General features: G+C 38.3%; 2 protein-coding genes across 8 annotated transcripts in view; one reads left to right on the plus strand and one right to left on the minus strand.

Annotated features, from left to right (window-relative positions):
* The window catches only part of TUBE1 (tubulin epsilon 1), a 19801-nt gene extending 16503 nt beyond the window's left edge, over positions 1 to 3298 (minus strand). Inside the window, exons 1-3 of one of the 3 annotated variants that reach the window (XM_014866161.3) lie at positions 3100 to 3289; positions 2925 to 2998; positions 1595 to 1647 (exon numbers count right to left, since the gene is read on the minus strand). In XM_014866161.3, the coding sequence (XP_014721647.2) occupies positions 1595 to 1647; positions 2925 to 2998; positions 3100 to 3124 (152 nt within the window). In that variant the 5' untranslated portion in view covers positions 3125 to 3289. Of the gene's footprint in view, positions 1 to 1594; positions 1648 to 2924; positions 2999 to 3099 lie in introns of all 3 variants that reach the window. The other 2 variants (XM_070496602.1, XM_070496601.1) reach the window with 2 other exon arrangements.
* FAM229B (family with sequence similarity 229 member B) lies at positions 3283 to 18376 on the plus strand. Of its 5 annotated transcripts, none has more exons than XM_014866168.3 (4): positions 3283 to 3401; positions 14861 to 14930; positions 16575 to 16710; positions 18121 to 18375. In XM_014866168.3, exons 3-4 carry the CDS (start codon positions 16589 to 16591, stop codon positions 18236 to 18238), a joined length of 240 nt encoding a protein of 79 aa, XP_014721654.1. In that variant the 5' UTR covers positions 3283 to 3401; positions 14861 to 14930; positions 16575 to 16588; the 3' UTR covers positions 18239 to 18375. The 5 variants fall into 5 exon arrangements, with proteins under 5 accessions (XP_014721654.1, XP_070352707.1, XP_070352708.1 ...); XM_044757260.2 differs by having other exon boundaries at positions 3335 to 3412; XM_070496605.1 differs by lacking the exon at positions 3283 to 3401 and adding an exon at positions 14154 to 14238.
* The last annotated feature ends 5819 nt before the right edge of the window (positions 18377 to 24195 follow it).

A 24195-nucleotide genomic window follows, 5' to 3' on the forward strand; every position in this document is an offset into this window, starting at 1 on the left:
ATTTATCATCTGGCCTTTACAGGAAAGGTCTGCCCACCCCTGTTACAGGCAAATTCCTATCATGTTATTAAAAAGGTGTGATCATTTCCTCAAATAGATACAGAAGCGTACACAAAGATGTGGTCTTGTTTTTGACAAAGGTTTTTTGTACTAACTGTGGAACAGATGCTACATGTGTTGATAGCACATGGAAAGAAGAGCAAGATACCAAGCCTCTTCTCCCCAAACTCGATACTGGGGAAATAAGAATGCTCTCAGGTTAAATTATAAAACAGAGTAGATGAGAATATAGTTGTGTAAAGTCACCTTATTAAGAGAGAATTGCTCCCAGGCTGAGTCTCCACTATATAATACTCAGTGAAAGGACTGGCCATCACCAATAGAGGGGATGGGAGTAGGAACTTAGTTAGAAGGGAAGCACCTAAAAGAAGTATTAAATAGCAAATATGAGTCTCTTAATAGTATTTAGGGGACAGGATGTTCTAGTTCACAAACAAGATGGAATCTAGTCTATATGACATATCTTCATCAAATAAAGATAAATGACACCAGTCATTAAGGTAACACACCAAACTTCCCTTGGTCTGAGTCCATAGTCACCAAGAAACTATCTATCACTGAGTTGTTGGGTAGATTTCCTACAGAAAAGAATGTGCTTTTGAAGGGAAATGAGTATGTAGTCTTCTTGAGTTACAGTTCCTACCATCGATTACTACATTGACTGTTTTTAAATCTCCCATTCTCCTTGAGTTTGGTTTAGCTGCTTGTACTGGAGAGTAGTGGACCCATTCTCAAACTATCAACAAGGTTTCTGAGTCTGCAAGCCCGAGGGTTAGACTCTGGAATTTACCAAGGATTTGGGGACAAATTAGCCTTCCCTAGGAGATAACTGCCTCAAATACCCAGCTAACTAATTCAAACTAGAACTGGAATTTTTAGTGAATTAGATTAAAGCTGGATATCAAGTATATATTTTTCAGCTCATGCCCCTCCAGTTTAGTTTTATTATGTATTTTGAAAGTGCATGAACTTAATGATTTAACTTTAAAAGCTTATGGACATACCCTGAAAGCCAAATTACTCTTTCAGGTAGAAGACATATACATACATATACTCTTTATTAAATAAACAAAAGTAATCTAATCTGACAACTGCCTTTCTCCTTTTTAGCACATTCACTGCATACAGCAAATATTCCTGAACCACAAATAATATCAGAGAAACGTAAACAAGATATTTTTTCTTTCAAAAGTTAGCCATTACTGAATACGTTAACAAGATACCCTGAGGGAAACCTTTAGCATTCCTTTAGTGAAACTTTATTTCAAGGTCAAGTTAAATGAAGGCATACTAAAGGTTCTTTCTGTTCTTTAATACGGCCTTAAAAGGAAACCTGTAATGCTCTGCAGAATGATATGAGAATATTAAAGATATGAGAATAAATATGCTTTCAATAACGAGAAAAACAAACAAAAAGCTAGACAACTTCTTTACAGTAATCAGCTGTTTTTATTGTCCTTTGAAGAATTCTCTCCCAACCTACTGACATGAAAAGAATCATTACGCTATATGACAGACTTTAATCCCATCTTACCTGGTATCCACATTTCTAAAGAAGCTGCTTATTGCCTCATCATAAATTCCTTTCTAAAACAAGAAAAAATATATTTATAGCATTTGATTAAGTTTTTCCTCTTTCTCAAATAAAGTCTTCTCAATTTAATAATCCCACAATACTGTAATGTCTGGTATGTGGCTATGAGAAGAAAAAGCACATTATCATAAAATGCTTAGACTGATTCTTCCAATCTAGCGAACAGTAAGCAGGCATCTATGGATTCAGTTCAGCAGAGAAGGCTGAAGGACGGACTCCCCCTAGGCCTGGAGAACAGGTGTAACACATGAAAGCTTTCTCTGGATTCTTGGTGATCACTTTAAAAGCTGATGGTTAAATTAAGGAATATAATACCACACGTGTGACCTATTTTACAAAGTACTTTCACATACGCTATCTCATCGCTCTTCACAAGAACCCTGATAAAGAGGAGACTGAGCATTACGGAAACTTAAGACTAAGGTTTCTGGCCAGTGTTCCTAATGCCAACATACTTTTAAAAACAGTTTGTTCTTCAAATAGTAACAAATGTTGGAGAGGTTGTGGAGAAAAAGGAACCCTCATACACTGCTGGTGGGAATGCAAACTGGTGCAGCCACTATGGAAAACAGTATGGAGATTCCTCAAAAAACTAAAAATAGAACTGCCATATGATCCAGCCATTCCACTACTGGGTATTTATCCAAAGAGCTTGAAGTCAGCAATTCCAAAAGTCCCATGCACCCCAATGTTTACTGCAGCATTATTTACAATAGCCAAGACGTGGAAGCAACCTAAGTGCCCATCAACAGATGACTGGATAAAGAAGATGTGGTATATATATATATATATATATATATATACACAACGGAATACTACTCGGCCATAAAAAAGAACAAAATCGTCCCATTTGCAACAACATGGATGGACCTTGAGGGAATTATGATAAGTGAAATAAGCCAGATAGAGAAGGACAATCTCTGTATGACTCCACTCATATGAGGAATTTAAACATGTGGACAAAGAGAACAGATTAGTGGCTACCAGGGGAAAGGGGAGGTCGGGGGTGGGCACAAAGGGTGAAGGGTTGCACCTACAACACGACTGACAGACAATAATGTACAACTGAAATTTCACAAGATTGTAACCTATCATTAACTCAATAAAAAATTTTAAAAAACCAAACAAAAAAAAAAACAGTTGGTTCTTTCATGACAAGATCCCATACAACTTATATCAGTCAGATAAAAGCTCAACTAAAGTAATTCTTGCTTATCTGTTGGAAGTGCCTCGGTGACGGGCGAGGGGGCTCCCCGGGCGGGGCCGGTACCTGGTTGACCGCGGCGTGCTCCCTCAGCGCCAGGTCCCAGAAGCAACAGCCGATCTGGTTTCCGCACTGGCCGACTGCGATCAAGGAGAGGAAGGAAGGAGAGCGGACATTAGGCGGCAAGCAAGGCCGCTCGGCTCCGCGGAGACCGGGTCCCCACCCTGGCGGTGCAGCTTACCCTGTACGATCACCGACTGGGTCATGCTGCAGCGCTGCCCGCTCAGCGCACTTATGAACCCGCGCCGCCTTTGTATTCCCCGGGCGCACAAACGGAGCTCTCCGAGGGGGCGGGGCGACCGTAAGTCACGCCGCTGCCGTAAGTCGCTGCCGTAGCTAAGCACTTCTCCAGGTTCAGGGAACAATTTTCCGTCACATGGCTGCGCAAGCGCACTGCGTCTCACGGTTACCATAGCGCCTGGTCCTTCGGACCGCAGATCCTGGCTGCCTCGTCAACATCTTTGAGCGGCTCCGGAGGCCGGGGTAACTGGCGGGTAACTAGGCTTTGGAGTGGGGTTTTAAAACATGCGTCTTTAAGACTGTTCATGGGCTATCAGAGATTTAGACTTCGTTCACAGTCTCAACATCCTGGGCAGTGGGTCAAATTCCGTTTATTCACGTTCCTCGGGACCCAGCGTTAGGATCTCTGTCCAACAAGCCCTTTGTTCTAATAGAAAGCGAACATTGTCGATGGGCACAAAGAAACTCTAGACAAATAAACGGTGTCAGGGCACAACCGAAACTATGGAGTTCTGCCCGTTGACAAGGGTGGCGCTTCAGAGACTCAACCAGTCTTTGTTGAACACTGTGTGCTCCCAACATTAACTTTTAGGTCCTCTGGAGGATTCAAAAGAAATTAAGACATGGATCCAGCTCCAAGAAGCGTACAACCTAATTGAAGACACACACGAAGTACTAAAAAGAGTGTGACTTACAATATTGTGTGGCGCTAACTATAAGTGCAATAGGATTCAGTGGATGAGGATGTAGACCAATAGAAGTCTGATGGAAGATGTGGAATTAAAACTAGGCATTTGATGTATGTATAGTGTTTAGATGGAAGAAAGGAGAAGATTGAAAAATCAGGCTTTTTTGAAAATTACCAACTCCTTAAAATTGCCAAAAATTGAAAAATACTGTAAACTCATTGATCAATTTAGACTAGATTTCAGTTAAGAACTCAAGCACTCCTTTAATAAAAATTAGTATTTTCCCCCAAAATTCTGAGGAACTACAAAATCTTAGAAAGACTTCCTTTTTTTAAAAAGTCATATGTGCTGTTAGTGTGTGGCAATATGAACTGCAATATTCGATGGATTGGAACACATCCCCCCACCAAGACAAATAGTTGCCACTGCATTTTTGATAGCTGGTTAAGTTTGAAGTTGCAATGGGTGGTTTATGGTGCTGAAGCTTTCTTACATTTCCATTTGCATGTTTTTCATCTTAGTACTTATATCTCTTGAGATTAATAGGGAAATTTTAATCAAGAATTTTTGCACTTGCTGGATTTTACTCTTTACTGTGTATTGGTTAGCATCGTGTCAGTGTACCTCCAACACTTCTCTTCAGGTCTTGATGTTGAAGTCCCAAAGTCTGGGGCTTCCAAAATTTGCAAAGCTTCGTCCAGTTCATAGGCAGTGATGTGAGCAGATCTGCATCAGTGAGCTATGGTGCCAGCTCGTCTCATGTTCTGGCTTCTGCAGAGTGATACCCCCCATGCTGTAATTAGGTCCCAGACATTATTTCCCAGGAGTCATACATGGGAACAAAGTCAAATTAAGAAAGGCCTAACAAATCTTAATAACTTCAGTCTGGAGAGAATCAGACTGAGAGGCAATTCTGCTTAAGAGTCAAAGTAGAGGGGCTGGCCCTGTGGCGTAGTAGTTAAATTTGGCATGTGCTCCACTTCAGGAGCCCCAGTTCATGGGTTTGGATCCTGGGTGCGGACCTACACCACTTGTCAACCATGGTGAGGCAGCGACCCACTTATAAAGTGGAGGAAGATTGGCACAGATGTTAGCTCAGGGCCAATCTTCCTCAGAGGAAAAAAAAACGTCAAGGTAGAACCTTACATACTGGCCACTTCAGGACATCAACAGAGGCAGGAGAACTTTTTAGAGTTTATATTTTCCAAGAGACCACATTGAAGTCATAAATCTGAGCATATCCTGGAGTTGAATGCACTCGTAATTAGATGGACTGAGACCTCATGTGAGATTTTCAACAAACTCTCAGAAGAACAAGCAGAACCCAGACCATCCTGGAAAGCTGCACATAGCCCTAATGGCATTCTCTCTAATATACCTTCACTGATACAAACACAATGAAAAAGAAAATGTGACTTACCTTTCAAAGTCTAGGTATAAGTGGAAGAATAGGTTTCAGATAAGTAGGAAAGAAGTCAAGAAGAATTTACCCACGTAATAGCGGAGTATGGTAGATTGGATTATTATTCTGGATTCTTCACTCTCTCCCTCCACACATGGCTGTGCAGTACTTCCTGGTCTAGTAGAGTAGGCAGAGTATACATCTTTGCCCCATTGATGCTGGGCTTGGTCATGTGGCTTGTCTTGGCCAATGGAATGATGTTAGGTATGAAACAAGCAGGGGTTTTAGATATGCTTGCATGCTTTTGCCTCTTGGACTTTGCTGTTTTTCCTGAGAAAACCTGCCTCAGGTGGCTGCTCTTCCCAAAATAATGAAGCCTTGTGGACCAGATCTGAATCTGAATCTCAATCAAAATGTGGAGTCTTGCTGATCCTAGTCAAACCCAGGTGAGGCAAGCGGAGATCAGATGAAAAGCAGGCTATCCACAGTCTTAAGAGTGAGAAAAACGTTTGTGGTTGAAGCTGCTGAGATTTGGGGTGCAATAGTATTGGAGCAATAGCTGACTAACATACCAAGCTAATGTATTGGACAGAATTTCATATATTAAATATAAGCAAGAGAAAAAAATCATTGAGAATCATGCAGACTGCTACTGTAAAAGGATGTAAGGAGAATAGCATGCAAAAGATGGATGAAGTACATGACCTGGCTAAAGCCTAACCTAAGAGGAAAAAGAGAAAATCCATCATATGTTCTTTGTGTTTCAGAGAAACTTAAGAATATGAATTCAGCAATGCAGGAACTCAAAGCCAAGATGCTACAATAATGTATTGAGAAGCAAGCTCTGTGACAGCTGAGTCCTGCTTGTTTTGTTCACTACTATATCCCTAGTACCTAGAACCTGGCCTGGTATACTATAGGTAGTCAGTGAATATTTAATTCCTAAATCAACTAAAATGGAGATAAAAGAGCCAAGGAAATTAAAGATGAAAAAACCACTTTAAAGGTCTAATAAATAATTAGAAGCATGAGGAAACAGACTAGAGAGCTGAAAGTCAAATTACTGATGTAGAGGAAAAGCATGAGATAATCACAGAGAACACTGAGGCAAAGGACAAAAGTATTAAAACTCTTAGAAGATAATATATATGGAAGAAACAAAGATGGTTCAATAAGATTAATGTGTCCCTGAAATAGAGAACACAGCAAATGCAAGAAGAAATGTACTTACCGTTATAAAAAAAATTAAAAAGGAAGAAAAATTTATAGATTAAAAGGATATGTCATGTTCCATGGAAAAATTTGTATAAAACAGTCAACACTAAAGTATGTAACCAGGTTAAGGTATTTAATTTTCAGAATAAAAAAAGAATTCTTTAGGTACCCAGGCAAGAAGCAAAAAGGGGGATGTATTTGGAGAAAAAACAGTCTCCTTTGGACTCATCTATAGCACAATCAATACTGGAAGGCATTGAAAAAACACTGCAAAGTTCTGAGGGGGAATAAAATGTGTTCCAAGAAAAGTGTATTTGTATAGTTTACCAAGTTGTCATTTAAGTATAATTTGAATTTGTGGGTACTCTGTCCAGTTTTATTCCTACTTGCACTCTACCATTTCTGAATGCATCTCTTTCTCATGTAACTTGACAAACAGCCACAACCAGCAGCAACCAATGTGTCATTAACATTGTCTTTGAACCTCTTCACCTAGCATTCAAGTTCATTAGTAAATTATCTGCCTTCTAGGTTTCACAGTTTTCCAAAGGTTTTTCCAGTATGTTTGCCACTGAATAGTATAGATATGCAGTTTTTCAGCTTCCAATAACAATTTCCTTGTCACTTCCTGCTTGACCAGTATGCTAGTGACTTAAATTTTAGGTTTTTGTTATGGAAGTACATGAGTCTGGACAAATCAGCATAAATTTTATTATGCTGTGGTAACAACCAACCCCCAAATCTCAGTGGTGTAAAACAACTGAGTTTGTTTTTTGCACATGATTCATATCCACTGGGGGATGTCTGGTGGCTATGCTTTATGTTATCCTCACTCTGGTACCCAGGCTGTTGAGCTGCTGCTATTTGGTACATTCCTGGGTTTTGTGGCAGAGAGAAAAATAGCTCAGGAGGGTCTTGCACTGCAGTTAATGGCTGCTGTTAACTCTCTGGCCAAAATTAGGCACGTGGGCTCTAAGTGATCATAAAGGGGTTAGGAATTACAATTTCTGGAAAAAATAAAGCCAGAAATATTTGAGGAAAAACTTTTGTAAGTACTTCACAAGCATTGTCAGACATGACATCAGAATACAGCGTCTGTGGTAGGCATCCTCTAAGAGGTCCCCCAATGATCTCTGCCTCCTATTTTTGTGTAATTCTATCCTTTATAGAGTCTAGGGCTGAACATAATGACTTCTTTCTAATGAATAGAGCCCAAACACAGCCCAGTGGCCACCCTGAGCTGGGGAGACAAAGTTGAGAATTCTGGGGGACCAGTGCAGCCAGAATTTGTAGGGCACAATGCCAGAGAGAAGTGAGTATACAGAGAAAGCTCTGGAGATCTTCCTGGGGTTAATGTGAGCCTTAAACTGCATACTGATCGGTGCATGCATGTGTGGAAATTACCCAAAACTGAGGAAAGAACCATTGGAAAGAAGCAGGCAGAACAATTCCTGGGGTTTACACAGGGCTGGAACTAATTCTCTCCTAATATCTTGAGTGGAGGAACCTTGTAATAGGTGGGGGCATTGAGTTGAGCACACAGAAAGGTATTGCCTCAGCAGTGGAGACAAATTAGCTGTCGATGAAAGGCTGTTCTGAGTGAGCCTAAGAAAGCATAAAGTCAAGCCTCCAAGAGACCACAGTTTCCAAATAACTGTCCCAGACCCAAACTTGAAAGTACTAAGAGGACTAAAAATAAAATCCAGCATTCAACAAAGTAAAATTCACAATGTCTGGCATCAAATCAAAAATTGCAAGATATGCAAAAATGTAGGAAAATACACTCCATAATGAGATGAAAAATCAGTCAGTAAAAACACACCAAGAAATGGCACACATGAAAGAATTAGTAGACAAGGATATTAAAACAATTTATAAATATACTCCATATGTTCAAAAGGCAAAAGGAAGCATGAACAGACTAGGAAGAGGCAAAGAACTATAAAAGACCCAAATTAGACTTCTGTAATATCAGCTCTCTTTTTTAAGGATTCTAGATTTTTATCTCATTCATTGTGTTCTTCATCTCCAGCATTTCTGAGTGCTTGTTTATAGTTTTAGTCTATTTTGTGAAGAATTCTCTCTGTTCATTGATTTTATTCCTGAGTTCATTGAACTGTCTTTCTGAGTTTTCTTGTAACCTGTTGAGTTTCTTTATAACTATTTTGAATTCTCTATCATTTAGATTGTAAATTTCTGTGACTTCAGGATTGACCTCTGGGTACTTGTCTTTTTCCTCTGGTCTGGAGCGTTAATATACTTCTTCATGCTGTTTGATGGGGTGGACTTTTGCTGTCACATAGTGGTAGTATCTGGTCACAGATTCCACCTGCTGCCATTGGAGGGGGGCAGGAGTTGTGTTTTCTCAGCTGACTGTGACCCCTGGCAATTGTGCCTGTCCATTGGAAACTGTGCTGACAGGACCTGTCTGCATTTGCCTCCTGGCCACTGCTGCTTTACACACATATGTGCAGGTGCTCAGGTGGGGATCCCCTGCTCTGGCTGACTGGCTGAGGTGGAGCACCAGGTGGAAGGGGGTGAAGGGGTGCTTCCTTTCATGTGCACAATCCCATACACTCCCACTCTGCACTCACTATCTGCCTGCCTGGGCTGCTTGGCTTGCAGGGGACACCCCCATGATAGCTTAGCTGCCTTGGTGTGGAGCATTCCAGTGGGCTGAGAGACAACTCCAAAAAGGAGAGCATTCCTGCAAAGAGCTACCTTATTCCCCTTCTCCTCTTAGAGTTGCACACTGGCTGCTGTGCAAGGTCCTGCATCCTAGGTTGCTGCCTGCTGCCACTGGGGAAGGGAGAGGAGATCTGCTTATCTCCTTCCATTGACTCTTGGGGGGGGGGTCCAGCACCCCCATCTTCAGACGTGTGTCTGCATGGATCTCTCAGACATCTTTTGTGTTGTTTGAATATCCTCTGTTGGTATATGAATGTCATTTTCATTGTATCTTAGTGCGGAGAGACTAAGGGAAGAGCTCACTCTGCCATGATGCTGATGTCAGTCTCCAGTTCAATTATTTTTTGGAAGACAGTGGCTACATAAGCTGAGTCCAAATTAGACTTCTTGAGATAAAAAATACATTGTCTAAGATGAAAAACACACAGGATGGAATTAAGAGTGGATTAGACATTGCAAAAGAGAAATGAACTTAAAGTGACCATATTAATAGAATTATACAAAATAAAATAAAGAAGAAAAAAGATAATAAAAAAAAGCAGGATTAATGTCCTGTAGGACAACTTCCAACAGGATTATATATATGTAATTGGAGTTCCAGAGGGAGGAAACAAAAAATACTTGAAGAAATAATGGCTGAGAAATTTCCAAATGTGATAAAAATTATGAACCTACAGACCCAAGAAGATCAATAAACCTTAGAGACAAGAAACAGGGAGAAAACTATACCAAGTACATTAAAATCAAATTTCTTATTGTCAGTGATAAAGAGAAAACCTTAAAAGCACCCAGAGAAAAAAGACACACTACACATAGAAGAACAAAGATAAGAATAACGGCAGGCCTTGATGGAAACAATGCAAGCCAGAAAACAGTGGAGAAAAACATTCAAAGTAAAAAAACACAAAACTCTCATCTTAGAATTCTAAACCTAGCAAAAATTTTGTTCAGAAATGAAGATGAAATAAAGACATACAAAAGCTGAATGAATTAATCACCAGTGGACCAGAACTGTTGAATGAAAACCTTTAGACAAAAGGAAAATGATGTTGGATGGAAATCTGGGTAAAAAACACTAAAAGTGATAAATATGTGGGTAAATATGAGAGACTTCTCTTGCTTTTCAAATTTCTTAAAAAGATAATTGTTTAAAGAAAAACTAATAATGTATTGTGGGGTTTATAATATATGTAGAAGTAAAATATATGACAACAAAATAATACAGGATGGGAGAGGGGAATGGAATATACTTATAAGGTTTTTTATAGTATATGTGAAGTGGTATAATGTCATTTGAAGGAAGACTGTGAAAAGTTGAAGATATGTACTATAAACCCTGAAGTAATCAAAAACAAAACAAAACACAAAGAGTTATAGCAATAAACCAATAATGGAGGTAAAATAGATTCATAAAAATGCTCAGTTGTGGGCCGGCCCCGTGCTGAGTGGTTAAGTTCGTGCACTCTGCTTTGGCGGCCCAGGGTTTCGCCAGTTTGGATCCTGGGCACAGACATGGCACTGCTCATCAGGCCATGGTGAGGCAGCGTCCCACATGCCACAGCTAGAAGGACCCACAACTAAAAAATATACAACTATGTACTGGGGGATTTGGGGGAGAAAAAGCAGGAAGAAAAAAAAGATTGGCAACAGTTGTTAGCTCAGGTGCCAATCTTTCAAAAAAAAAATGCTCAGTTGTTCCAAAAGAACAGAATAAGAAGAAAAAGGAAACAAAGAACTGATGGCACAAATAGAATACAAATAGCAAGAGGGCAGATTTAAATTCAATCATATCTATCACATTAAATGTAAATAATCTAAACACGCTAATTAAAAATCAGAGCTCATTAAAGTAGATTAAAAAAAGCAAGACTCAACTATATACTGTGTATAATAAACTCACTTTGAATATAATGACCAAATTGGTTAAAAGTAAAAAGATAGGAAAAGATACATTATACTAACGCTAATGAATAGAGAGTAGCTATATAAATTTCAAACAAAGTAGATTGCAGAGCAAAGAATATTACTAGGGACAAAGAAGGATATTTCAAAATAATAAAGATGTCAATCCATCAAGAGGACATAACACTACTAAATACTTATGCACCTAATTACAGAGCTTCTAAATATGTGAAGCAAAAACAGGCAAAATAGAAAGGAGAAACAGATAAATTCATAATTATAGTTGGAGATTTCAACATCGTTATTTCAATAATTGAAAAACAAGTATACAGAAAATCAGTAAAAATGGAGAAGACTTGAACAACTCTGTTAACCAACTAATTACATGTATAAAACACTTCACCGAACAATAGCAGAATACACATTCATTTCAAGTTGCACCAAGACAGTTCATATTCTGGCCATAAACAAGTCTCAATAAATTTAAAAGAATTAAAATCATACAAGGAATTTTCTCTGACAACAACGGAATCTAAGAAATCAGTAACAGAAAAGTAGCTGAAATATTCCCAAATATTTGGAATATTTTTAACTGAAATTAATTTAATTAAAACATTTAATTTAAAAAAGGGAAGTTTTAACTGAAGAAAATGAAAATACAAAATTTTGAGCCAGCCCTGATAGCCTAGTGGTTAAAGTTCAGTGCTCTCTGCTTTGGCAGTCCAGTTTTGTGTTTTGGGCACAGAACCCCACCACTCATCTGTTAGTATCCATGCTGTGGCAGCGGCTCACATAGAAGAACTAGAAAGAGTTACAACCAGAATATACAACTATGTACTGGGGCTTTGGGGATAAAAAAGAAAGAGAGGCTGATTGGCAACAGATGTTAGCTCAAAGCGAATCTTCCCCACCGCCTGAAAAAACAGAAAAGACAAAATTTCAAAATTTGTGGAATGAAGCTAAAGTAATGCTTTAATGGAAATTTATAGAATTAAATATTTATATTAAGAAGAGAGATCTCAAATCAATGACCTAAGCTTCCGTTTTAAGAAACTAGAAAAAGAAAAGCAAAGTAAGCCCAAAGTGAAGAGAAGGAAAGCAATAGTAAAGATGGAGTGGAAATCAAATAAATGGAAAGCAGAAAATGGAGAAAAATCAGTGAAACCTAAGTATGGTGCCTGAGAGATTAAAATCCTCTTGTGGGCTGCCTTGCTCAAAGGATAAAGTCTAAAACCTTTAACTTGAGTTCACGTTCCTGCGTGATTTGACCTCTCTCTGACCCGAACTTTTAAAATATTTCTCTACTGTGGTTATACTGGTCTTTCAGATCTTCTGTTGTCCTCTCTACTGGCACATGAACTTTGTACATGCTGTTTCCTCTGTTTGACCCCTTCCCAGCTGTCTCGATGTCTTTGCTCCCCACCCATTTCCACCTTGTTAATGCCTACTCGTCCTTTAGATTTAGGTTTGATATCCTAGTCTAGGACATGACCCTACCCTAACCTGTAAACTCCACTAGGACAGACACTGTGTTTGTTTTCCTCAATATTTTATCTTCAGCACCTAACACATGCCTGGCTCATGGTGGATTCTCAGCAAATATTTGCTGTATGAATGAATTAGTTCTAATAATGGATCTATTTTATTAGGATATGCCCAGTTCAAACATCACTCCTTTTCTGCATCTCATGAATCAATATGCTCAGGATTGAAAGACCACTATTCTTGGGCTTATGAGAATTAAGAGAGAGTATTTAGAGATTTCACCATCTTTTTTTTTTTCCCACCATTTTTACTTCACTCATTCACCCATTTCTCTGATCTGCTGGAGAGTCAAGCTCGTTTTGTCTTCTGATGTATTACTCTAGTCCTGGAAAGTTTCATCATTAAGCCTGCTATTTGGTTTGTTTCATTGTATCACCCCTACTAAAAAATGAAACTTGGCACGACTTGTGTCGAATAAACTAGTTAAAAATAATGGTAAGTAAGAGGAATTTAAGAATATTCCACATGCAGATACTTTACTTTGTAGTTTAAAGACATATCAGTGACTAAAAAGTGAAATCAATGCCTCAACATTCTGATTTCAAGAATTATACAAAAAGACAAGAGAACTTGTCCTGACTGATTTTTTTTTCTCTTTTCTTTTTTTAAGGTATGGGTTTTTTGTTTGTTTGTTTGTTTTTGGTGAGGAAGATCGATCCTGAGCTAACATCTATTGCCAATCTTCCTCTTTTTTTTTTTTTTTTCTCCCCAAAGCCCCAGTACACAGTTGTATATCCTGGTTGTAGGTCCTTCTGGTTTTTCTATGTGGGACGCCACCTCAGCGTGGCTTGATAAGTGGTGCGTACGTCTGCGCTCAGGATCTGAACCTGTGAACCCCAGGCCACTGAAGCAGAGCACACAAACTTAACTGCTATGCCACTGGTCTGGCCCCTGATTAATTAACCAATACCATTTTACAGACAAATTTGTGGTGATTTGCACCAAGTCTCAGAGCTAACGTAGTGTTAAAATTCAAACCTAATTCTGATGCAAAAGCCATCATTTTCCCACTGCCATCTCCACTAAAAAATATAAATTATTTAAAAATTTTGCCATCCTAAGGATCAGATGTTTCGGTCCTAATGAGACATTGGCTAACAGTGGCCAGCAAATATTTTACTTCATCTGACTATGACACAGTTGGTTAAATGGTTTCTCCGAGCTAAAATTGTGATCAACTATTCACAGCACCTTAGTAACAAAAAGAATGTAGAGGCAAAATTCTGTCTAACATCAACTTAATTATGTAAAATGCCAATTCCCAATAAATAAAGCATATGAAAAACAACAGTGGGAACTTAGCATAAAATGTAGATAGTGAAAAAGATTTTTCATTGAATGTAAAAAATGCTCAGTAGCATTGAATAGTTCAGTCATCTACGAATGTTGAAAAAAATTCGTTGCCGAAGAGTAATGTTCTGGCTTAAGGGCTAAACTTAAGTGTTACAGTCGGTGGGGTAAGTTGTTGATGTAGAAATGGGAGAGGGAAGGCAGTCCAGAAGACAATTTTCCACTTGTTGCTGGAGCCATGACCCGACACATTTTATCCTTTAGCAGGTAGGAAACTATGCGAAAGTACCTTTGACGTAATGTCTGGGTGTCACTGGGACATCTGATCACCATTCCTTTGGCGAAGATGGTATGGACAGAGGAGAACCTCAGGGACCAGGGAACCAAATGGAGAGGACAGTACAAGATGTATTCTTCCTTTCTCAATTGTCGTTATCCCTGCCATTTGGGAATTTCCAGACTCATTTGAGGAAACAGGAAAGAAGAAGTAGTGCAGGCATTAGAGGGTGTACAGAATCCCATGTTGGAAGAGCTATAGAGAAATCCGTAAAGGTGCAGTTTGAGGCCTTCGGAGTGGGATGAGGACCTAAGCAGATTGGATTAATTTGGGTTATTAGTTAAGGAAAAGTCTGGGAGATAAAGATAATGAGGTAAATGGGATATAAAGTGAGGAGAAACTTGTGTGATTTTGTTCACACTGATTAGACTATAGGTCTAGAATATAGATAAATTCAATCATTGATTAAAATATTTAATATTGGAAAATAAAATAAGGCACTGACAATGAGAGTAAACCGTCAAACAAACTGTAGAGATGCTGGATTTTTAGCTAGGTTGCAGCTTGTTGCTGGAACTATGAATTGTGACATTTTATTCTTTAGTAGGTAGGAAACTATGTAAAAGAATCTTCTGATGTCATAATTTCTGGGTGTCACTGGGACATTTGATGATCATTCCTTTGGCATTTCCAGCCTTCTGTGGAAGGTCAGTAGAAGCAATTGATTTATTCACCTCTACAGGAATCAGACTCGGCCTATTTTGGTAAGTCTATTATCATTGATCAAGTTAGCTAAAAATTAATACCTACATAAGAGGGATAAATATACGAAACCATAGATTTTACTATGGTTTTACTAGCTTATCATTGAGCATAACAATTTTTTCCTTGATAATTGACACAGTCTATAAAAACCATTATATACTATTTAAAATTCTAAACTAATTAGTTTTATTATTACCACAATAAACATTACTTATTAGGCATAGACTACTGTACTAGGCATAAGAAACAGTTATGACAGTTTTCATTTTTCCTGTCGTTTGTTGAAGACATGCTAATTTGTACAAGTTAGAATGATTAATTACCCACTGTGTGCCAGGCACTGTTCTAGGTATTGAGGATTCAGTCAGTGGTGACAAAGACAGACGTGGAATGGGCATGGGGGGACAACGAACAAGCAAAAACATTTACAAAAAATTGGGACACCAGCTCTCAACAGGGAACAAGTTCCCTCCCCTACGAGGGAACATTTACGATGTCTGGAGACATTTTTGACTGTCACAAGTTTGGAGGAGGGCTGTTATTGGCATGTAGTGGATCAGGCCTTGCATGCCGTGTAGCATCCTACAATGCCCAGGATGGCCTCCTCCCTCCCCGACAAAAAATTATCTGGCCCCAAGTGTCAGTAGTGTCACAGTTAAGATCTCTTGAATTAAAGTGATGAGAACTGTTACAAAGAAGAATAAAGACTGCTGCGAAAACTTATATCATGGGGGTTATGGAAGGCTGCTCCGAGAAAAGTGCAATGTAACTTCAGACTTAATGAATGAGTCAACCCTAACAGGGAAAGGGTGGGGCAGTAGGGTGGGTAAGAGTTCCAAGCAGAGGCAACAGTAGGCAGTAAGGGGCTTATTTTATATAGCTCTGTGTGTGTAGGTATATCATACAGATCGTATACATCTCACATATGCATTACATTATTATATATATATTTAGTAGTGCTCAGTAGCATCTGCTGAGTATAATAGTTAACATTTACTGAGCACTATGTGTTAGGCACTGCACTTTGCATGTATTATCTTATTTAATCCTCACTATTACCTTGGAAGTAGATACTATTATTATTCCCAATTTATCCTTGAGAAACATACTCGGCTAAGCACCTTGCCTAAAGTGACATAGTCAGTCCAACTCTCCCCAGGGACTTTCTTAACTAATGCACTGTAGTTGTAGAGAGGCAGGGGGAGTGACCACCAGGAACAGCAGGATTAGCTGAAGATATCTTGGCGGATGTGAAACTCAGCTGTACTTCAAAGGAAGACAAGGGCTTAGAGAGGCAGAGAGGCGGTGGGGGGTGGAGTGCAGGCTCAAGCTTGTTGATTGCAGAAACCATTTAAAGGCAAACTGGATTTTTGTCACACAGCAGAAATGGACTTCAGTCATGGTAACTATAGGGCACAACTTACTTTTACCGTGTAGTGGCTATTTTATATTTGTTGTGAGACTTAAAATTGTATATAGGGAAGTGGTGTGTCATACAATATTTACACGCTTTTACAGGTGTTTAAAAATGTCATTTTCAGAATGTTTCTCTATGCCTGTAACAACATAGTAACATTAAAAATTCCAAAGAACTATTTGAAGACAACTCACCTTCCCACCATTATTTTAACTTTCTAATCTAGGTTTTCAGTGAATTATGCCTTTTCGGTTTGGGATGCAGCCAAGGTTTCCAGTGGAAGGAGGAGATTCTTCAACTGGGCTAGAACCTGGGATGAGCTCCGGGGCTGCCTGTAACGGGAAAGAGATGTCACCAACCAGGTGAGGTCTTCTTATCCCGACAACTGAGGAAATGTGTACTAGCTGTCATCGATACCAACTTTAGCTGATGATCAATATTAGCAAGAAAAAAGCCTGGGAAGATTGCTATTATTCAATTAGTATCAGCAAACATTGCTGTTATTCAATTGGTATCAGCAAACATTGCTGTTATTCAATTGGTATCAGCAAACATTGCTGTTATTCAATTGGTATCAGCAAACATTGCTGTTATTCAATTGGTATCAGCAAACATTGCTGTTATTCAATTGGTATCAGCAAACATTGCTGTTATTCAATTGGTATCAGCAAACATTGCTGTTATTCAATTAGTATTGTAGATTCCAGGTTTTCTTAGCACAGAGTCTGTATTTTGTACCTCTGTAAGTCTTAACGACAGACCAATTTTTCTTTCTTTTCATAAATTTTAGCTAGTTTTTTTTTTGTTGATAGTTCCAAGATTAGCTATAGCATTCAATTAAACAAGCAAACCTTCAGTGCTGTTACGTTCAGGGCACTGGGCCAGGCCTGAGGCTACAAATATGAAGAGGACTCAGACCTCCAATTTAGTGTCACTTTGACTTCGATTTGACTTTTGACAGAAAGAGAGTGATATAGATTATGGAGATTCAATAAAACAAAATCATTTTTGCAAAATTGAAGAAAACTGTAACAAGTAGGGTTTGTTTCGCTTTTCTGCTATTTACCATAGCAAAACTCCAAATACTACATTGTTAGATTCCTCACGGCTTAGAAATTTTTAGAACACAGGTTTAAGCTTAATAAGGTAGGTACTTTAAAAACCAAAGTTCTTCGAGGATAGAGTAGGCTACTTTGGGAATACTGAGCACTTGTCTTTAGAAATGACTAAGGTTGGGTGATTATCGAAGGGAATGTTGGAAAGGAAATTCAGGCACTAGAAATATTTTTGGACTAGATGTCATTTAAGAGCTCCTTTAAACCTGAGATTCTGTCAACATTTGATCAGTATGTGGAATAGTATGTTCGGTTTTATATTTTTCCAAAAATATTCTAGCTTTTAAATCACTCAACTGAGGTGATTTTAAGGTGCATACACGTATGAATTGCAGTGGTATTATCACTTGTGTTTACAATTGTAAGCTCTCCCCATTTTTTTTTTCCATGTAGCAATCACTGCATACCTTTCAAAATGAACATCTGGATGGTTATCTTTATTAATTTCCTGTGATTAAATGTATGGCAACAACCACAATTTCTTTGCAACATAAGTCTAAAATGTCTGCCTCATCAGTGACACTGTGTTATAGTTATTTTGTGACATTTAAAAATATCAAAATGACTTAAAGCAGTTGAATATACACTCAAACTTTGGTGCTCTGAAAAAGTTTCCTTTTTAGTATCTAACTACATATCATTTGCTCTTTCATTCAGGCAACTACGAAGATGCCCTGGAAGTCATTGCCTGACAATAACTGATGTTCCCATCACTGTCTATGCAACAATGAGAAAGCCACCTGCACAAAGCAGCAAGGAAATGCATCCTAAATAGTATAATTAAGTCTTTAGTAGAGGTCTGACTAGGTCAAGGGTAATGGGCCAGTATCATCTTATGATCCGGTAAACAAATAAAAGTGGTGGCACCTTTGGATGATGACAACAGTTGAAATGTTTACTTTTAGTAGGAAAAGACAGAAATGTAGTCTGTAAAACACATGTAGTGATAAGGCATGAGTTATGTTTGATAGATAAGACAGAATAATATTTCACAATTACAGAGTACCTTAGAGATCATCTTGCTCACAGTAGACCATTAATATCAATAATTCAGGATGAAGCTTAATCTACCTTGATTATCAACAAAGAAGGGCCCATCTAAATGCTTAATGTATTTTAGACTGCTTCCTTTGTTTATTTTTGGGTTACTACATAGCTGAATCCTTTCACTTGAATATTCAACGCCAGTTTCTGGCTTCATATCTTTTGATAATGCTCTGCCCAGGAATAATTATATTGGGTGAGAAATGTTGCCCAGTGGATTATGCATTTTGAAAGAATATCCAAGACCAAAGAAAGTTCTTAGTCCATGGTTAATCCATGGTTAAGCACAAAAACTGCTTGCATATAGAAGCTCAGGTAATTGGTTAAGTTTATTATAATGAGGCCAAGGCTATGGTTCTAACCCCTGTTTTTCCAGAAAAAAGTGATGTCCCATCATCCCACTGTACCTCAAGTCCCAGACAATCATCTTGAAATTGCCCACAAGTGGTACTGAGAAACCTCAGACGGATCTTTTTGTTTGATTAGACTTAACGATCAGTTGTGAGATCTAAGCCATCTCTGTTTTCTTCTTCTTGCAATGGTCCCCAGAAAGCTCAGCTTGCTTCCTTTTCCTGTTGATGGTTGCCACCATCCATCCCATGAAATTGTCTTCTCCAAAAGGGTCAGACTTTAGGGTCAGATACATTTCCCCCAGTTTCTTGTCGATCTTCCTGCTCCTGAAGATATACATTTAAACCTTTTTAAATGAAAGGTTTATTAGCTTATAATTACATGGACATAGATGCATGTGTGCTACATGAGGTGAAAAAGAAAAACTTCCTGGGATTTATAAATGGAAAAATTCTGAGAATTATATATTTATATATATATAAACTGGAAAAATTCACACTGTGCTGGGAGGTGTTTGAATTCCAACCAGCTGGAGTAGAAATACCTTGTTAAATATGTGGGGCATTGAGTAGAGACCTCAGAAAGTTCACACCTTAGTAGGAGATCTAAACTAGTGCTAGGCTAAAAGCTAATGTATACCAACCTTAAGAAAGCTTAAAAACAAGACTTGGGAGAATCAAGGTGATCCCTAAGTAACTTAATTATCTGGTAAATAAAAAATTAATACTCCTTAAAGGAAGAGAACAAAATCCAGAAAGGAAATTGCCCAAGGCTAGGGAAAGAATAACAGGAAAGGAGAAAGGAGTGATGGAAAATTCCTCAGAGCTCATATAAGACGGGGAATAATTTGTATTTCAACCAGAGTGGAAAGATCTTTTAATAGATGGAGCATTGAGTAGAGTCCTCAGCAAGATGTTGCCTCAGTGGAGGTGGTTTTGGGGTGGGAGGGCAGGAATAGCTTTAGACTGAAGGCTGCTCTGAACCTGCCCTAATAAAGCTTAAGAGCAAGACTTGAAAGGATCAAACTGATTCCAAGTAACCAAACTGCATACAAGGAGGGGGGAAAAACCCCTCAAAATTTAAGGAACTACAATAAAATCCAGCACTAAAAATGTAAAATTCACAATGATCAGCATCCAATAACAAATTACCAGAAATTCAAAAAAGAAGGAATATACAACCATAGTCAAGGGAATCATTAGTCAATAGAGACAGACTCAGAATGACAGGTGATATCAGTAGCAGACAAGCTACCATAAATATTCAAGTAGTAGATGAAAGCATAATTATTATGAGGAGGGAAATGGAAGTATAAACAGGACCCAAAGTAAATTTCTAGAGATGGAAAATACAATATCTGATATAAAAGTATACACTGAATGGAATTAAGAATGGATTAGACACCAGAGAAGAAAAGATTAATGAACTTGAGGACATAGTTATACAAATTATCCAAAATGAAATACAAGAAAAAAGAACTAAAAGAAAAGCATAAATTTTGTGTTTCAATATGAAGCAGTCTAACATATATGTAAGTGTTCCCAGAAGAAAGAGGGAAGATGGAAGATAAAAATTTGAGGAAATAATGGCCAAAATTTTTCCATACTTGATGAAAACTATAAATTCATACATTCAAGTAGCTAAACTGACCACAAGGAGAAGAAACATGAAGAAAACAAAAAAAGCCATACAATTACATTATATGAAAACCAGGGATAAAGAGACAATCTTAAAACCTGACAAAGAAAAATGACACATTCATTCAGAGGAACAAAAACAAGAATGAGAGCATGCTTTTCATCAGAAAACATGCAGGCAAGAAGGCCATGGAACAATAAAGCATCTTTCAAAAATGGTGAAGGAAAGCCTTTTCAGCCAAAAAATAAAAAAATGCTGAGAGAATTTATCACCAGAAGATCTGTAGTATAGGAAATGTTACAGGAAATTTTTCTGGCAGTAAGAAAATGATACCAGGTGGAAATTTGTATCTGCATAAAGAAAGAGCACAGGAAATGGAGAATATGTGGAGAAATATAAAAGCCTTTTTCTCATTTTTAAACATTTGTTTAACAAGTAACTGTTTAAAGCAAAAATAACAATTTGTATAAAAATATAATGTATGATAACAATAGCAAAAAAGAAGAAGAAAAATGGAAGTTTACTTTTGTAAGTATCTTAGGGTATTTATGAAATGACAATAGTATTTGAAGATAAACTGTGATAAGGTAAACACATATTGTAAACTTTAGATTTGTCTCTGGAAACAAGCGAACAGTAACAGAAAGCTAATACAGAGAGATAAAATGGAATAAATATCACTCAATTTATCCTAAAGAAGATGGGGAAAGAGGAAGAAAGGAAAAAAGATAGTAGATTTAAGCCAAACCATATTGATATTTGCATTAATTACAAAAGGTCTAAACACGTCAATTAAAAGGCAGAGGTCGTCAGATTGGGTAGAAAAGAAGATGCTGTTTACATGAACATACTTTAAATACTAAGACGGATAAAATTGAAAGTATAAAAGGACGAATATAGACATACCATGTAAACGTGAATCAAGAGAAAGTCGGAGTAGCTATCTTAGTAATAGACAAAATAATTTTAGAGCAAGGAATACTACCAGGGATAAAGAGAGAGGTTTCACAACAATAACCGGGTCATAACAATCTTAAATGTTTATGCAGAGCTTCAAAGTACATAAATCAGAAACTGATGAAAAGGAAAAGAGAAATAACTTCACAGTTATAGCTGGAGATTTCAACGTCTTTCAACAACTGGTAGAATAATGACAGTCGGGTTGAATACTATACATTCTTTTCAAGTACACATGGAAAACTTACCAAGAATAGACCACATTGTAGGCTACGAACTAGTCTCAATAAACTGAAAAGTATGCAGAGTATGCAAAGTATGTTCCATGACAGAATTAAATTTGAAATCAACAGCAGAAAAACATCTGGAAAATCTCCAAATATTGAGATACTAAATGATGTACTTCCAAATAACCCCTAAATAAAGAAGAAACGACAAGAGAAATTAGAAAAGTATTTTTAACCGAATGAAAATGATAACAGAACATATCAAAATGCAAGAGGTCCAGATAAGTAGAGCTTAGAGAGAAAGTGTTAAATTCTTTCATTAAAAAATAAGAAACGTCTCAGGTCAAAAAGCTTTCACCTTAAGAAAGCAGAAAAGATGAGCAAACTAAACCCAAAATAATCAGAAAGAAAGAAATAATGAAGATAAGACGAGAACTCAATGAAATAGATAAATAATAGAGAAAATCAATGAAACCCAAAGCTAGTTTTTTGAAAAGGCCAATAAAATTGATAAACCTCTAGACAGAATTATCAGGGGAAAAAAAGGCACAAATTACTGATATTAGGAATGAGACTGGGGACATTACTATGGATCAAAAAGACATTATATTAAAAGGATAAATTTTTTTACCAGTATGAATTCTTTAGTCTTCTAAAGCTTCTACCTTGAGTCAATGCTTTCCCACATTGCTTACATTCCTAGATAGGAGCTTTCTGTAAGGGAGTGTTATGAACAGGTGTTAGGGCAACTCTGTGGTATCGTGTTTTCGTAACCTTCCTCTAGGCTGACATCAGCACATTAATCATCTGTCTTTAGACATGATCATTTGAAAACATGTCAGTTGAGGTGTCACTGTCTGCAAACTCCCTATGGACTGCCTGGGCTGGTGAGGAACTTAATGCCGAGCAGCCGCCATTACTACTAGGAATTCCCTGAGGGACTCAGTTGCTGCTTCTGGCTGGCGATATTATGCTACATTCCTCTTATACGTGCTTCTCTGTCCCATGCTTTGGCCGATCATGTCAGGCTTGCATCCCTCAGTCTCAGCTACCCTGTGCCTGCCCCATCCTGCCCCGTAGTAGTGTCCTCTGGGAATGGTATCCTCTGGTGTTGTGAAGTTTATAAACTAAGTGACCTTATCCATGGTAGCCAAGCTTCTCTGCTTTTCAGGACTTGAAAGGTTACCAAAGACTTGAAGGAGTGCTTCTTCTTGTCTCTCTGATGGGCTGTGCCATTTTTTCCCTCATCTTCTCCTTACTCCTTCAGGCAAAGCAGAGATCCCTGGGCTCAGGGGAACCCAAGTGGAGAAGTCAGTATCAGTTTTTCTTTTCCTCAGACTCCCAGGCACTTTACAAGTGATCGTCTTGGGAGGGGAGGGGTAACTTTTATGGAAACTGCTTTCCAGCAATTCACTCAATGAATATTTATTGAACATGTACCTACATGTCAGGCACTGTTTTCAGCTCTTACATCAGTGAATAACACAGACAAAAATTTGTGGAGCTTACATTCTGGACAGTGTCTCCTTCTGTTGCCTTTCTGGCCTCTTTAGACTGTGTGTGTGTGTGAGATGTGTGTGTGGTGTGTTGGGGGCATTGTGGTGTTACATTGCTGGGTGTGCTGAAATGGCTTCTCTGAGTCAGTCCTAAAGGAGAAGGGATTGGCTCCACACCTCAAAGTGTGGTGAACTGAAAATGTGGTGTATTTGCTGTTTTATGGTTCCAGCTCTAGGCTGCAGTCACCAATTTAGAGAAATGGGAAAGACTCTGCCTGATACCCTATACTACCATGTTACATACACGGGCCCAGAGAACAAGTACATCCCAGCATCTTCTGAAATACCCCCACCCACCCCCCAAACTCTGGGCTGAGACCTGAGGTGGTCTGTACTACACAAAGGACAGGTGGATGTATTATCCCAGGTCTACAGAATGGGAAATGCGGAGGTTTTTTCTTTTTTTTAAAGTGTACCTCTATAAATCTGTGTGGAAAACACTTAAAACCATGCTTTCACATAGTTTCATTTTGGCCTCAGCTGTTAAGTGCTTGATTCTTTCCATGTTTCCCAATTTAAAATTTCAGTAGAAAATATCCAATTGTTTGAATTCATCTTTAAATACCACCACACAATGGGATGTTTCTTCACTGGAAAGCTATAGGGTGGTATCAGCTGTGGCCGTGAGAGGAGGAGGTGGGACACAGGCCCAAACAGGGCTGTCCCTTCACAGTGGGCTATAGCAGGTCTCTTCATTTTGAAACCGCTCTGAACTGGCGGGGACTGTGAATAATAACTAGTCAAAATTACTATAAGCACCCAGCCCGTATTTTCTCTATATGAAGTCCTGATATACTATGTTTAACTAAAAGAAAAAAAAATCCTACTTCTTCCTCCCTAGACAGAAGCTGGGAAAAGATGGGGTCCCATCTAAGAACAGAATCAAGCTCTTATAAACGGTAGATTCTAAATTTCAGAAGGTCGTCGTGTCGTCGTTAAGAGGGTGTGGGTCAGGAGAT

This window comes from Equus asinus, chromosome 24 (genome assembly GCF_041296235.1).
Source record: "Equus asinus isolate D_3611 breed Donkey chromosome 24, EquAss-T2T_v2, whole genome shotgun sequence".
Taxonomy (NCBI): domain Eukaryota; kingdom Metazoa; phylum Chordata; class Mammalia; order Perissodactyla; family Equidae; genus Equus; species Equus asinus.

Coding starts and splice junctions, on each gene's coding strand:
- FAM229B (XM_070496606.1), top strand. CDS start 16,589: ATGCCTTTTCGGTTTGGGATGCAGCCAAGGTTTCCAGTGGAAGGAGGA. Junction 16,711..18,120: donor AAAGAGATGTCACCAACCAG/GTGAGGTCTTCT, acceptor TCTTTCATTCAG/GCAACTACGAAGATGCCCTG.